The 16261-nt window shown below is 33.8% G+C and overlaps 1 protein-coding gene across 2 annotated transcripts; it reads left to right on the top strand.

The window, feature by feature from the left end:
* Positions 1-5315: 5315 nt before the first annotated feature.
* On the top strand, positions 5316-16197 carry LOC119635653 (DNA repair protein complementing XP-C cells homolog). 2 transcript variants are annotated; one of them, XM_038030555.1, is made up of 6 exons: positions 5316-5773; positions 5843-6630; positions 13201-14891; positions 14952-15419; positions 15499-15667; positions 15730-16197. In XM_038030555.1, exons 1-6 carry the CDS (start codon positions 5598-5600, stop codon positions 16005-16007), a joined length of 3570 nt encoding a protein of 1189 aa, XP_037886483.1. In that variant the 5' UTR covers positions 5316-5597; the 3' UTR covers positions 16008-16197. The 2 variants fall into 2 exon arrangements, with proteins under 2 accessions (XP_037886483.1, XP_037886484.1); XM_038030556.1 differs by lacking the exon at positions 15730-16197 and having other exon boundaries at positions 15477-15660.
* Positions 16198-16261: the final 64 nt, after the last annotated feature.

Here is a 16261-nt window from a genome sequence, read left to right on the forward strand (position 1 = left end):
TGTGTGGAAAGTGCTCGAAAAAGTACTTCTGCTCGAGATGTTTTCAATAGCGTTCGAACCTGAGCACAAAACACGTCCGACTATTAAATTTCATCTCTCAAATATCTCAGATAATACGACTTATAGATTGAACATAAGAATACAAGATGGACAGACGGAGGGACGAACTTGAAACGATTCAGATATTTATTCAGAAATTGATTTTCGATCAATCGGTATAGTAAGGCAGTGTAGTACTATCTCAATTCTGTGATGTGGGGTATGGTGGGTGTGGTAAACGAAACAGAGGAAATGATTTTCAGTTTCTTAAATTCTTACTTTGCTGTATATTCATACAGCAAAGTAAATTTTACTCTCAGAAAGGTTAAAAGAGCAGTTCATAAGAATATACAGCAAAGTGAATTTTACTCTCAGAAGAGAACTTTCGAATAAATTCTTAACTGATATTAACTTTCGAATAACTAATACCGCAGTCCTTTTGAGTTATATGAAAAGGAATTAGAAGAAGAAATTACATTTATTCTGTTTTCTTCTCTTTTCTCTCTTTACTGTCCCGTGCAGAGCTCATATATATATATATATATATATATATATATTGGCATAATAATGGACATGCGCCTTGGCCTACGGGTATAAACAAACGCAACAATCGGTTTTTTTCAATGTGAATGTAGTCTAGGAATAAATTCACACTCTATTCAAGTAGCAGTAGTAGTAGTTATTCGTTTTTTTATATATTTTTTTTCCAAGATTTCAATCAAAGTAGTAAAAAAAAAAAAAAAAAAGAAAAACCAATGAAACCAATTTTTACATACTACGAGAAATCAGAGTGAGTTTCTCCAAGTCAAAGAGATGCGTACAATAAATATTTCATAATCTTTTTGTATGTATGTGTGCATAATAGACATGTCCTGAACACTCTGAATACTCTATGAAAAGTGCATGTGTTTGTCATTGGCAAACAACACATGATTCAGACAAGCACGTGTATTTTTCAATCAAGTTTTATACTTACATGTATAAATATATATATATATATATATATATGTATATATATATTAAACCAGACAGCTAAATAATAACATTACAAGTATTTATGGCTAGAATAGCCAGTGTGGCGTTGTCCTTTAAAAAAAACTACAGAAATGCATTTTATATGAAGAAAATCCTACTACATCGCATAATGGAATAATTCATCTAACATGAATTTTATAGATTTTTACAAATAAATGAATGCAAAATAAATGAATATTTGAGACACGAGATGCAAATGTAGTTCATAGGTATGAAAGTCATTTGATGGTTCGCGTGACACGCCATTCGGTGGTGGTAGTTGTACAACGAATGCATTCGCTACTGATGAGTGACGTCATTATATAATAGCAACATTAGAGATAAGGTTACATTGCGGCGGCACATATTTTTTCAAGGCTGATGTACATCAACACATGAATATAAATATATATATATATATATATATGTATAAATTCGTACATCAATGTATTATGCGATTATTTACTTGTGTATATCGTGTAGTATTTCAAGTTCATTGTTAGTAACAAAGCGCTTTTAAGAGTTAATTCCCTATAATTCATTAAAATGGACTCACTCCTAAATTGTATACTGCTCATGTGACTCATTCGCAAAATCCTTTAGCAAATTCTTGAATACATTTTTTAAAATGACTTATACGTGAACTTAACTAAACTATTGGCCCCAGAGCCGATAAAGAAACCTTGAATTCTTTCTTCTCTCTATGTGACTATTTCTTAAACGCTAGCTAAATGGTTTCATGCCTTGAGCCGGATATTGAGCTTATTTGCCAAAACTCAGTATTGGAAATATAATTTTTGTATGAGAAATGGCGTCAATACTAAAGTTTCGCTTATTGCTCTACCTTTGAAAAATCCAGAAGAGTCTATGGGACGAGTGAGTTTTTGGAAAATTAACTCACATGTACATTGAAAGTAACTCTCCGATCAAAATTTACAAAAATTCGTGAAATTAATCGTTTATGTGTTGACCCGTTGTCTTGAATTATCTATGAACTCGTAGCCTCATGTCCTTAGACACAAAGCCGTCATTTGCCGTCAATTCAAATAATTTCTGCCCAGTAAATGATCCGACGGGTTTAATTAGAAATAGAGTGTCAATACACAAACCTAGGCGATGATATGTTTAATCCTTTTCCGTTAAGTCGAAAAGCAAAATTTATCAATTTTTATCAAAGTTTAGCAGTAACTGAGTTCTGTTATTTTCTTAGTGAATATCCAGCTGCTATCTCTACGAGATCACACAAGTTTGCGAATTCCACATTCAGTCGAATGGCAATATGGCATTTTCTCAACGTTGGGAGTCGAGTGGCTCTATGATATTTTCTTAAATGTCTCCCTACAAAAGCCGCGCATTCTTACTAAGTTGGAATAATGAAAGCCCATGGTTGTGTCTTTAATGAAAAATGGGTGAAGAAAAAAAGAGAGAATGCCTCTCTAAAAAGTCTCCGCAGTTTTTTCCGCAATTTCGAGCTTCTTCTTGTAGCCTACTCTCTTCAAATGATTCCAAACGATCATGTGGTTGATGTTTAGTGCCCCCGCTATTTCCTGACAGCTTGCGTGCCGATCTTGTTCCATCAGTAGTAAAGTTGATGAAGATGAATTTTTATTATTGTAGTAAGAAAAACAACTAATAAATACATGTTCTTAGTTCACTAACTGGACAGGATATTTTAATTAGCTCACAAGGCCCGTGAAGGCACCATCACAGCGCGGTATTAGCTTTATTTAGCATAATACTTATGAAATAGTAAATACATAATTGAAATATGCTTTACCTAAGCGGTAAACAATCTCATATGTTTTTCAATCGAATTTCCATACCCCCCTTTGATTTCATATGTTTTTTATTCCAATTTCCATAGCTCCTTTTGAATTGTAAACAATTGCATATGTTTTTCATTCCAATTTCCATACCTCCCTTTGATTTCATATATTGTTCATTCCAATTTCCATACCTCCTTTTGAATTGTAAACAACTTCATATGTTTTTCAAGCTAAGCAATTTTGCTCCAACCATTCTTTTGTTAAACAAGACCTGTTGTTTCAAAATTTTTAGGCTGCAGTTGAATTCAAAAGCTTAAAGAATACACTTACACTGTTCCTTCACCAATTTGGAAGCAATTAACTTAGTTAGTGCAATAAGCTAAAGTTCCTTTGTCGATTTTCACAATTCTCGATACAAAGTGGCTCAGTTAATTATCCGATATTTTTAGTCAACTCAAAACTGTTCGTTTCGAATGCGGTTTTAACATGAGTGTATTGCATTGTTCCACCAACTTACTTTGCGTAATCTTTTAGTTGGGTTTTCTTATATGGTGCAACTGATACGAATAAAAATCTAGCTAAAACAAGACATTGGCAAAATGAATTACTCACGGACTCGTTAAAATACTGAAAGTGAAATCTCTGCCACATCAAATCTCTATCTAGCATATTGCATAGCATTCATTAATAATTTTGATAAATTTTTGATGCGAAATAACTTAGATGATTGTATTTAAACTTTCAACTTATTCCGTTAAAGGAAAAGATTTCAAAATTTCTTTCTTCTTATTGTAAATTCAATAATATATGAAAAAATACTGTTCAAGAATACATATCGTCGAAGCTTCATTCCGGGCTTTCAAAATTAATCAAATCACCCATCCACCTGCTCTACTTTTATCCCGCTCTCCCTAAGCCAAGATAATTCCATAATGAATAATGCTCAGTATATGCGCTCGAATGCAAACGATTTATTTTACAATTCTTCCTCTTGCTCATATAATTTAAAATTCTTGTTCTTGCGCTGCTCATATATCTTACAATTCTCTAATGTTGACGACACCGTATTATAAAGTTAGCAAAGATTAGGTTTATCTTCTTCTTTGTTTTTTGATTTAGTTTAGACGTTTGGAGAAAACCGTCTTATGTGGTAATCCAAATGGAGCCGGATAGCAATACATAAAGAATGGCATGAATTATATATATGTCACTGTCAAGATCTCCGATCACTTTCAGATAGGTTTTATTATTGATATGATTGGTCATAAGTCTGTAAAGAAATGAGACGAGCAAAGAGGGTCCGGTAGGGCCTAAAGGAAGTGGATGGAAATACTTTTGTAGAAAAGACGATCAATTTCGCTGGTGATGTTATTTTGGATTGAACGCAAAACTTCCTTCGGCGGGTACTTCACAGATATTATTTCACCATCAAATTGATCTTCACGTGTAAATAGACACAAATCGCAATGACTAGGAAGCTAGACAAGAAGGGATTGTTGAGCATGTTTATAATGTTGCAAAGCACAAAAAGACAGTGAGAAAATTTATTGAAATTAATACCGTATAAACTTTAATTTAATTCAAATTCAAATATGCTACTATCGTAAACATTTCTCAGCAACATTGCAGCGGCAATAAGAACACAAATGACATCTGTGTGTATTTATTCTCTCTCGGAGAATTCGAAGAAATGAATGCTTTTTCTCCTCTTAGAAGGAATAAATTCTGTTATACTTTTCCATTTAGAATACGAAAGTCAGGTGGTGTGGGAACTCTGCCCAGTTTAAAGTTTTGCGTTTCATAGATCTCCACGCCGTAGCTCTTAGGCCAAAACGCGAAAATTCTCAGAAATTGAAATTTACAGCAAAGTACATTTTATGCTCAGGATAGAATTTTATTATTCTTAGCATTTATTTTGGATCTAGATTAAATCGTGCAATAACCAAAAAATTAACGATAGGGAATTTGGATCACATAGTTCTATTAATATATATAAGGGCTACTACGGAAAGCAAGCCCTTGTAAGGAGTGAAAGTATAATTTCTTTTCCTTGTATGACGGAAATTGAGAAATAAATTAAATTTGCTAAATTTGAACGACGTCATACGGTGTTTTAGACATTTCATGGTAAGCATAGTTTTGCATGAAAATAGAGTATAATTTTTAATATATTATTATCAAAACATATGGTTAAATGTACCAGACTAGAAATGATGTGAAGGTATTTAGGTATTGGCTTTGCCTGAATATAATCTATATTGTTTGATGGAATTAATACTTTCATTACTGACTTTTAAATTACGGTTAGCATACTTTTTACAATTTGCAGCAACAATCACATATGGTCTTATTTTTAAAATGCAAGTACTAGCACGTGCATGGCAAATATACGCAAAAATTAGAATTTGTAATGACGGCAACAATATTAGGACACTAGTGGCAACTACTGCTTTTTTAAAAAAATTGACATATATTTTATATATTGCAGTGAAAATTCTACTATCAAGCAATGGTGAACTGTTTTGGTTACGCATACATCTCTGGTTGAAAAAATTTTATATGAATATTATAAATGTTTTACAACAAAGTTGTTAAGAGCTCGTTTAATAATATTAAGAAACACTAGAAGCGCTGCGCTAGTGTTTATTAAACGAATTCTAGAAGTGCATAAATCGATTTTAAGCACTTTTACTTTGTTGCAATACAAACAAAGACGTGCTCAAGTCTCTTCTCGATTAAATTCTTATGACTTAGAATTCCTGCAGGCGAGAAATTAAAATGTCTGATGAGGAAGATTCTATGTCTGAAGGCTTTTCTGCCAGCGAAGAAGAATGGCAGCCAAACAAAGAGCAACGCGGTGGCGAGACATCCGATGATGATGATAGCGATTTCGAGGATATACCTAAGCCAGGCATTGTTGCGGCATCAGGCGCCGCAGGCGTTAGCAAAAAAAGGTAATTAGAATTTTTAATTATAATTGTATGCAGAAATGATATATGCTATGCAAATCGTGTCAATTAAAGGGCTGAACCGAAGTCACGTAGCGCAGCGAAACTGGCATCAAGTAAAAAGCGGAAAACTTCTGGTCAATCGTTGCGCGCTAAATTATATAATAAATATAAGCCGCCACCGAAAACGCTCTCACCGCCTAGTTACGGTGGAAATTCACCATCAACATCGAATTTAACACGCGCACATCCAAAAAACGCCAAAATGCCCAATGAAAGCAACGTTAGACAAGAAAATAATGAAAATGATGGCTCAAGTAGCGATGGCAGCATCTATAATTACCTGGTCAATCCCAATGAAATCGACTTGCAATCAAGTTTTTTCAATAAGAAAAGTTCAGAAGTTAGAAAATCATCATCTCCAACTCCAGTTTTCAATTGCAACGCCGGTCTTGCAGATCTTACTGACTCTGAGTCAGATTTAGATAATGAAGACAAAAATGAGAAAGAGTTTTTCAATTTCCAAAATATTTTAAAGAATTTAAATACTTTAGAAAATACTGAAAATGCTAAAGAAAAGAAGGGTGATGCCAAAGAAATCGCAAACGATGAAAGGTCCGGAAATAAAATTAATGCCATGGACGTCTATTCAGTGCTTGCATTGGGCGAAAAACAAAAACAAATGCGCAATGAGGGCGAGGATGAAGATGATGAGGACGAGGACGATGAAAACGGTCAACGGTCTCAGGCTCCGTCGAAATTAAGTAAAACTAAATCTGCACGCGTCAAACGACATACGAGGACCAGACCATTATCAACGGCCGCCGCCGATTCAGATGATTCAGATTGGGAGGAAGTTGCAGGTAGGAAACATAAGTAATTCGCAACATTTTTATCTCAGTTTATTATCCAGGTGCTATGTAGCTTATTATATATGGTTGTCGGACTCTATAATTGTTAAGATGTTCTATAGAAATTAATAGCCTGTAGTTGTACTACTACTAACACATTAATAAAGCGATATTTAGATATATTTCGGGTGAAGCGTTACCGTATGAAATAATGGGATGATAAAATATAAATATGATACAAACATATATTTGAGGAAATATTTGTTAGACACATTACATTTCCATATTGTTACATACGATTCCCGAACTATATTAATAAGGTTTTAATAGTAAATCTTCATCAAAGCTCATCATTAATTTTTAGTATATCTTATGTAAAAAAATTCAGCTTTTTTCTCCCCATAAAATATTTTTAATATCATTTAGATTTATTTTCTCATTTGATGTTGTTTACAGTGTTCATCGTTTTACTAATGAAATAGAAGAGAGGTTCTTAAACTTAGCCAAAGTTTTAATTGTCACCACTTTCTTTTTTGATCCTTCATATTCTTTTCAGAAGACACTGATTGATTTTTAATTGCAATATAATTATTTAAGAAAGTATAGAAAAAACAAAATTTTGAATATTCTTTTAAAGTAACAGTTTTTCATATTAGAATCTTTACAGGTAATAAGACAGACTTAGCTGTCAAGCATTGTCTTTATTAAATCCTATATCATAACAATCAGATAATGATCTAAAACCCTATCAATTTTTAGGATTCTTATTACTTCCCTAGTTTCTTACCTGTCATCATTCTATGTTCCTTCAATTGTATCTTTACGTGTCTTTAGTCGCTAAATAAGTGTTCAGAGCGTACTTTAAAAAGCAATTTCACAGATCTAAATGCCCCCACACATGCATTGAACGTCAATTTTTTTAAATACAGTAACGAAAAAGTTGGGCAACATTTATTACGACAAATTAGTCCCAATCATTACATTATCCAGCGACCTACGGCCTTGCCGTCAATTTCTACGAGCCTAGTTTTATTTGCTGTGAGAGTTGGACGAAGACATTACGCAGTTTTAATACTGGAAAAGCTCCAAGGCAGAGAACAAGGTTGCACTGACTCTCATACGGAAAGCTATAATTCACACATTTTTCATTTAGAGAAAAAAGAGATAAAATATTGTTAGGTGTATAAATGAATTATCAAATGTTTTTCATAAAACCCAAATTTATTGGAAACAATTCTTAAAAAGCTTAGTAATCGAAGTAGTCTTATGGACTTTTGCCTTTTAGCTTGTCTTGCGCATGTCGCCATGGTGAAACGGGAGGCAGTTGTCGATCCATTTTTGTACATCTTCAGCTTTGCAGAGCTGCTGGCCTGCTAAATAAGACTACGTCGATCTGAACCAATAGTAATTAGAAGGAGGCAGGTCTGAAAAATAATCTGCGATCAGAAGAAGTTCCCAGTCCACGTTTGAGATCACTTTCTCGCTTGACGGACGGACACACGTGAGCTACATCGTTCGTCGCTTAATACATTTGCACTCCAAACGAATTTAATCGATTCCGTAGCTTCAGCTGTAATTTTTTTGCATTTTAATCGAAAAAGATAAAGTGCTTCAAATGTTGCTGGAAAGCTACTAATTACTGAAAAATACTGGAAAAAGCGAATCTAATTTTTCACACTTTAACGGAATCGGACTCTAATTTCTGATAGTAAAAAAATCGGAGTGTAGTTTTTCACACTTGAACAGAATCGAAGCGTTGCAATTTATTGAAAGCAACTCTGTGCCTTCTCTTTTTTCAAGACCTTGTACTTTTTTTATTAAACCTTGAAAAGGAAAAAACCAGCTAACGATTTTTGGCGAGAAATTCAAACCCTTTTACAAGTGCACAAAGACGTTTGACAAAGTGGAAAATTGCTCGTTTTATTAAACGAAGTATATTATGCTGCCAGAGATGCATCTGAATACATTGCATAATACACACTGTACTGCAGCTTGTACAATTGGTTACTTCATAAGGCATACCTGTCGCGTTCAATTTACTCGAAATTTGAGATATAGCTAACGTAGACGTCGTTTACGGCTCGGCCGTTTTCTGTGTTTTTAACTAGATTAACTTGAAAAAAAATGCAGCAGAACCTGCATTATGTAATCATTTCACATTGCCTTGGGAAGAAAATGCTACGAAACGGTTAAAATGTGGTTTAGTCGTGGAAACGTTGCAAACTCGCATTCTTTCGCCTGTCTTCCGAAAAAACAACCAGTGAAATAAGTTTCAACTTAGGCTAGGAAGTTTTAATGCACCCACTGTATTCTCCAGACCTTCCTTCCTCGGACGATCACTTATTCAGACTGATGGCGCGATTCATAGAAGTTGAAGATGTGTGAAAATGGGTCGACGGTTATTACACCACCAAACCGGAAAGTTTCTAACGCAAGCGCACCGATAAGCTACACGATAAATGGCACAAGGTTATACGTAATGAAGACGCATGTTTCGATTAATAAGCTTCGTATTTTAAATAGTTGAGTTTTACTAAAAAAAATGGAATTAATTTCTTTGCCCACCCAAAATTGTGTATACCTAAAATTTCGGGAGGATTAGACACATTCTATAAACCGACAGTATTTCAATATGGAAAAGTTATTTGTAGACCTCATAACTCTTGTCCAAAATAATTGGAGATTTTTCTAATGATTCTTGGCCCGTTGCCTTCTCGGATTCCTTATATAAGTACAATTTTTTTTTCTTGGTAGGGCAAAGATCTCTTTAAGCATTTTGCAAGGACAAAACAAACCGAATATTTGTTATCTCTCAAGGTTCCGAGCATATAATTTCTTTTTATTTTGATATATTTTTATGATTATTTTATTTGCATTTTTTATTTTCTCAGGTAAATTTTGCCATCAATTTTCGGTTAGTGCACACACTGTGCACTTAAGGATTATTAACGATATATATCAATTTTTGTTAGCATAGAAAATTTTTTTTAGTATTACGGTTAAAAAAGAAAAATATAACATAATGACAAAATGCATTTATATATTTACTTTAACACTTATAGTTAGTTGTAGAGAATTTGAAGACAGAAAATTAACACCAATAATTGCTATTAAACTACAATTATGATTAAAACTTAACTAATAAACAATTATAATTTTATTATCGTTTTTTAAGTTAGTTTAGAAAATAAAAAATAATCAAAATATTTAGTTGTTATAAAACTAACAAATGTATAAATTACAAAATCGTGTGACAAAAAATCCTTTAAATGAAATATAAATATTTAGACATACTTAAAGCCTTTATTTAACATTCTACTAACAATGCCTGCTTTATTTATCAAAAGGAAAGTCATCATCTATGGCTTACTTAACTACAAGACAATAATCGATAAATTTATTCTCACAACTAATACAATGCAATCAAGTTTAAATTATTCATAAGTGAACATTTATTTATGTCATAAAAACTCAATATTTCAATGATAACATTATTTTGAAGAATTGCAACTTTTCAACGCAGATGCAATGTCCCATTGTTCAACAACTAGACGACAAGACAGTCCAACATTTCATTCAAGCTTCAAACTACGATATCATTACGGACTTTTTGTATTTCTGTTAGCAAATCACAGTAATAATGCTTTTAACGAGTATCCATTTGGCTTAGAAAATGTCTCCACACATCTCGATATGTAAATTTTCATTGAAAATAATTGACAAAATAAAGTATAGCATGCTTCAACTAAACGATGAAAAGAAAGACTATATTTGCTAGACACCCACTGATTGCTTTTCATTCGCACGTACGCACGTATATGCATACCATAGCGCACATTCACTTAAAAAGATGGAACTGTATATGCTGCTACTACGCAAACGTTTAAGACGTTATATCAAAAACTGTTAGCAGAGTACGCAAAAAATAAGATTGAAAGCGCAAGAAGTGAAGTGAATGTTAATTAACAGGGTTAGTATTATTATTGATAACAAGAAAACAAAAAATCCGTAACAATTTCCTAGTTTGAATTTTTAAATAAATATTGGACCATCTTTTGATATAATTAATTGTCTCTGGTTATACGCATATAGACGATTTCGGCTTGCTTCTGCTATGCGGCAACTTTGATGTGATTGTGATTGTTCAGCCATTAAGGCACAACTCTTACCAATTGGGCACTTATCCACTAGACCACGGCCACCACCGCCGCCTTCCTACTTTTTTCTCTTTTCTCACTTTTTTTTGAACGTAATAGAGAAGATTGCCTGAGGGATTGCTTATAAAAATTTCTACCGAAATTATTTTTCAGGACAATTGCGAAGTTTGGAGTTTACATTCTATAGTGCTCGTAGCTCTATGTCGTTCGTTTATATGCACCTATTTTTCTTAAGCTCAGCCTTCTCTCTACTTTAATTATAATAATAATAATAATACTATTATAATTCATATAGACGTGAAATCCTAAATCAACTTAAACAATCGTCGTCTTACCATGTATACTGATTTAGAGAACGCAGAAATTTCTAATAAAGCTTACTGCAAAGTTATGATTAGTGTAAAACACTGACTTAGACACTTCCCTCCATCTCTCGATGCGTTTTTATTCCTGGCCTAAATTTAATTAACAAACTTTTCGACTAATATGAGAGTGTCGGTTGTTTTAGGTTGAAAACACCGTCGGTGCGTCTCTGTCTCTAAGTAACCGGCATTGAACTGCTAAATTTAAGCAGAAGTTGGAATGAAAACCATTTAGCCGTATCTGGCTCATCAAAATTTCGATACTATCACCACTAACATATCCAGCTCTTTGTCTTTCCTTAAGTCTTTCTAACCTTTCATCGTGTTACACGTATGGATGAAGACATCCGCAGAGTGATTGGCCGCAATTAAAACAAAGTAGTACGAACAACTTTTCGAAAATATTGCAATGACTGGCCTTTGCTTTTAACCTTGTACCCTGTTTCATTTTATAGCAACTTCACTGGTACCGTTTCAAATTATCGAAAATTATGACTGATTTTTAGGACGAATGAGGAAAATATTCATTTTTTCGTTTGCAACGCGGAGAAGGAAGCATCAGAGACTAAACAAACTATATATATTCTTGATCAGCATCAGCTTAGAAGTTGATTTGAGCATCTCCGTCTCTAATGTCCGTCTGTAATGTCTGTTGTAAACATATATAATATAATATATTATATTTTTTTACTTATTTTTTATTTAGGAGGAATAAACATAGAAGGTATTATTACATCTCCTGTACATAATATAAATGATCTTTGACAATTTTCATTTTCTCGCCGTTGGTTCGGGACAGAGAACGGAAACTTGAAGCGTAAATGATGCTGACATCGTCAAGAGGTCAGAAAGTTTTACAATAATCCGTTATTTTTTGAAACGCGTGGATTGAACCCTTGGTACGTCGGCAATTAATGGAAAAATGGTAACTAAGGCGAGCGCCCCAACTATACTCAAATTACGCAATTGATCAGCCCGCAATTCTTTTTATGAAATTCGAATAATTTCAATATGTGTTCATTAACAATGTAGCCCTGGTTTATACTAGTACTTGTACTAGTATTAATGGTAAAAGTCAATTGGAATATTGGCTTAACTGATTTGTGAGGAAAAGTTCGATTTCCGATAAAAGGAGACTTATATTTAGTGAGGCAAATATTACTTCTTGTCCTTTTATTTTTATTTTTTTTTAATTACAATAAACTCAAAATAAACCGTAATAAAAATAGTAATTTGTAAAAAACTAAGAACTAATTTAAAATTTATCATATATATATATATTTATAAAAAGTTGTGCATAAAGATAGATTACATTAATTATACATATATAATACATAAAGTATGTCACGATGCTTTACTTGTGTTTAACGACAAGGAAGTAATGATGAAAAAAAAGTTTGACTCTCTACCTGTGACGCGATATATAACCACTGAACTGCGGTAACTAAATATTAAATTTACCACTAATTATTACACAAACGTTAACAGAAAAGAAAAACCTGAAATGTTGTCAAAAAAGAAATGAAAAAACTTAAAAACAAGGACTTTTTTAGGTGACATTGACATGAAGTTATTTTCAAAAAGTATAAGATGTCAATGAGTTCTTTTACTAGATTAAGGCACAAATTATCATCGATCTACTTTGACTTTAATAAATGTCACGAATTGACAGAAAAAATATTTGTTTCCTTTTTTATTGCAATGTTTCTATTAATATAAGCGTGTATATGAAATAGATGTGTAAGTTGCTAGGTGTTGCTCCGTTTTAAATTTCATCAGCATCAACGTTGATCGAATGTAAAGTACGCTCTTTTGGGTCTGGCATTGGAATTCTTTCTGTTTTCTGTCAATTTTTAACCTTTAAATGCATATTCGACTATTATTTGTTTATTTGTGTCTGTGTTAAATCGGTTTGTTGTAGCGCTTTTTGTTCTAACCCAATTTGAAAACATGAAAACATGTGTTTTGAAATTTATCGTAGCGCCCTTTATTTACATTGAAATTTCGTATGCATTAAAGGGTTAAAAGTTATGCATAAGGGATTTGTTATTTCACATTTCCAGATGATCCAAATTTATTAGCTGATACATCGGTCACTGGAACGCAAACAGGAAATCTTGAAATACATGTTGCGCTGCCTTCGCGGAGTTGTGGTGAAAAGAAGAAAACTCAACAGGATCTTGAGCTCGCTCTGAAGCGCAAATTGAACCGTGATCGAAAAGATCGCCAATTGCTAATGCATAAAGCAAGTTTGCTATGCCGTTTTGCGCGATGCTATTTTTATAATCGACTACTCAACGATAACACATTAATGCAGATTGCTTTGAAATTGTTACCCAACAAAAATGCATATCCACCGCAAAAAGGCACTGAAATCAAATATTATCAATCATTAATGACTTGGTTTAAAACTGTTATAAAGTTAGTCTCGCAAAATCTATATCCAGAAAAAATTGCTGTCACCAAATCTAAGGTACGCAGGGACATAATTCGACAACTTAAACGTAAAGAAGCTCTATGCAAACAGGATATGATATTCATGTTTGTTGTGCTACTAAGAGGCATGGGTATGCAATGCCGTCTTATTTTTAATATGCAACCGTTACCTTTAAAGCCACCTCAAAGCGACTTGATACCCATTAAATTGATCCAGAACGACAAAAAACCAGACAAGATGCAAGATTCAAAAAAGAGTAAACAATCGAAGGAGCCCAAAGACGCTTCCTCGAAAACTAATGTTTCGCCGCAATCAAGTAACAGCAAGCCAAAAAAGCCGACGCAAAAGAAGAACGTCAAATCGAAAGAACAGTCCCCGGAAATACATCAAAAGACGGCAGCTTCACAAAATAATGCTAAAAATTCAAAATCTTCGGAAGATGAAACAAACACTGGGTTACTATCTGAGACAAAGAGTAACAACAAAACAACGAATAAAAACATTCAAAAAAACCCGCGTTTAGCTCGTTTGAAACAACCGCGTGTACAGCTAGAAGAAGTAAATAATGAACCTGACAGTAAGAAGTCAAGAGGCTCCTCTCCTTACAGATGTCCAGATGTTTTGCGAAAAGAAAACAGCAATGAGAATGAAAAGAAAGGTGATGAAGAGACATCTGAAACGAGTAATGAGTGTTCTATTCAACTAAAAGTTCGTGATACACGTTCACGTAGTAAATCACCAACTGTTCCCATCATCTCACCCACTTTTCTACAAACGAAACGCTATAAAGAGAAACTGGGTATTATGGAGAAAAGTGCAAACGTTGAGTCTCAGAAGCTTAAAGTCAAAAATACTATTGAAAATAAAGTGAAAATTTCGCCAACGTTCCTTACTAAATCTCAAAATTCGGGGAGGATGTTACGTTCTCGTACAAAAACCGATGAAAATAATCAGATCCCACAATTAGATGGGCCAGACGACAGTGAACACGAAGAGACTGTCAAAAAGGGTACACATGTTGGAAAAAAACGCTCGAATTTATCAAAGCTGCTTAAAGCATCTCAAAATTCAAAAGAGTTGGATGAAGACTTTGAACCATCGCAAAGCAAGAAAATTAAAGCGGCGCCTAAACTGTGGAAAAAGGATCGCCGCGTCCTTTCAACCGATGAAGATGATAATCTAAATAATAGTGCAGAACGCATGAAACGTAAGTCCATAGCTAACGATATATGGGTTGAAGTGTGGTGTGATTTTGAGGAGCAGTGGGTTTGTGTTGATCTATTTAAAGGAAAAATTCATTGCATTGAATCGATAGTGGTACGTTAATGTAGAGCCTGTCGAAAAGTTGTGTTATAAAAGTGTTTTTCCTCCATATAGAAATCAGCTTCTGTTAATTTGGTCTATGTGTTTGCGTTTCAAAATGATTTAACCATTAAAGATGTAACTGCTCGGTACTCTGCGAATTGGGCAGACGTGGTGCGCAAATGTCGTGTAGAAAAAGACTGGCTGGATGTCGCAATTTCAAGCTATCTAGGAAAACGTACTATGCGTGATATTAAGGAGGATCGAGAATTGCGTCGGATACACGAGGCGAAACCAAGGCCCACGTCTATATGCGATTACAAAAATCATCCCTTTTATGCTCTGGAAAGACATTTACTCAAGTTTCAAGCCATTTATCCACCAAATGCACCCGTACTTGGTCATGTAAGAGGGGAGGCGGTCTATTCCAGAGATTGCGTTTATACCTTACATTCACGAGAAATTTGGTTAAAACAGGCGCGAGTCGTGAAACTGGGGGAAAAGCCGTATAAAATTGTGAAAGCTAGACCTAAATGGGACAAGGTTCATAAATTAACTCCATTTTTACATTAACAAATTTTTATAATGGCAATTAAACAGTTTTTCTTTCTTTCAAGTACAGTTCACTCAGACCGTCATCAAAGATTTACCATTAGAGATATTCGGATATTGGCAAACAGAGGATTATGATCCACCTACAGCTGAAAATGGTTTAGTTCCGAGAAATGCTTATGGTAACGTAGATCTTTTTAAGCCTTCAATGTTGCCTAAGAAGACGGTACATTTGCGCTGTAAGTTGTAATCAAAGTTTCGCGCCAGTGCTTTTGTTATAGAATATTTTTAAAAATTTCAGTACCAGGTCTCAATCGCGTTTGCCGAAAATTAGGTATTGACTGTGCTAATGCCACAATTGGTTTTGATTTTCATCAGGGCGCATGCCATCCGCTTTACGATGGTTTTGTGGTTTGTGAAGAGTTTTCAGATACTGTAACCGCCGCTTGGCACCAAGAACAAGATCAACTGGAACGCAAAGAACGTGAAAAACATGAGACGCGCGTGTATAATAATTGGAAAAAATTAATACGTGGCCTACTCATTCGTGAGCGGATAAAAGTGAAATATAATTTTTAACTTTTTTTTTTTGTATTTGATGTTTATTAGAATGTTTGCGGTACAGTATTGTTTTCTTTTTATAAAATTTATACCATTTCTTTTTCGCTTTAAATTAAACATATATTTGTATTTTCCTAGTTTTTATGCTGTCGTTGGCGAAAACGCGACCAACTTCGGCATGTGACTTAACTAGAAAGAAAAAAATAAAATTTATCGAAAAAGAATTTCCAACACTGTTACCAGAGATATTGACATTTATGTGAAAGGCTTCC

Source organism: Glossina fuscipes, unplaced genomic scaffold (assembly GCF_014805625.2).
Source record: "Glossina fuscipes isolate IAEA_lab_2018 unplaced genomic scaffold, Yale_Gfus_2 27, whole genome shotgun sequence".
NCBI classification, from domain to species: Eukaryota; Metazoa; Arthropoda; class Insecta; order Diptera; family Glossinidae; genus Glossina; species Glossina fuscipes.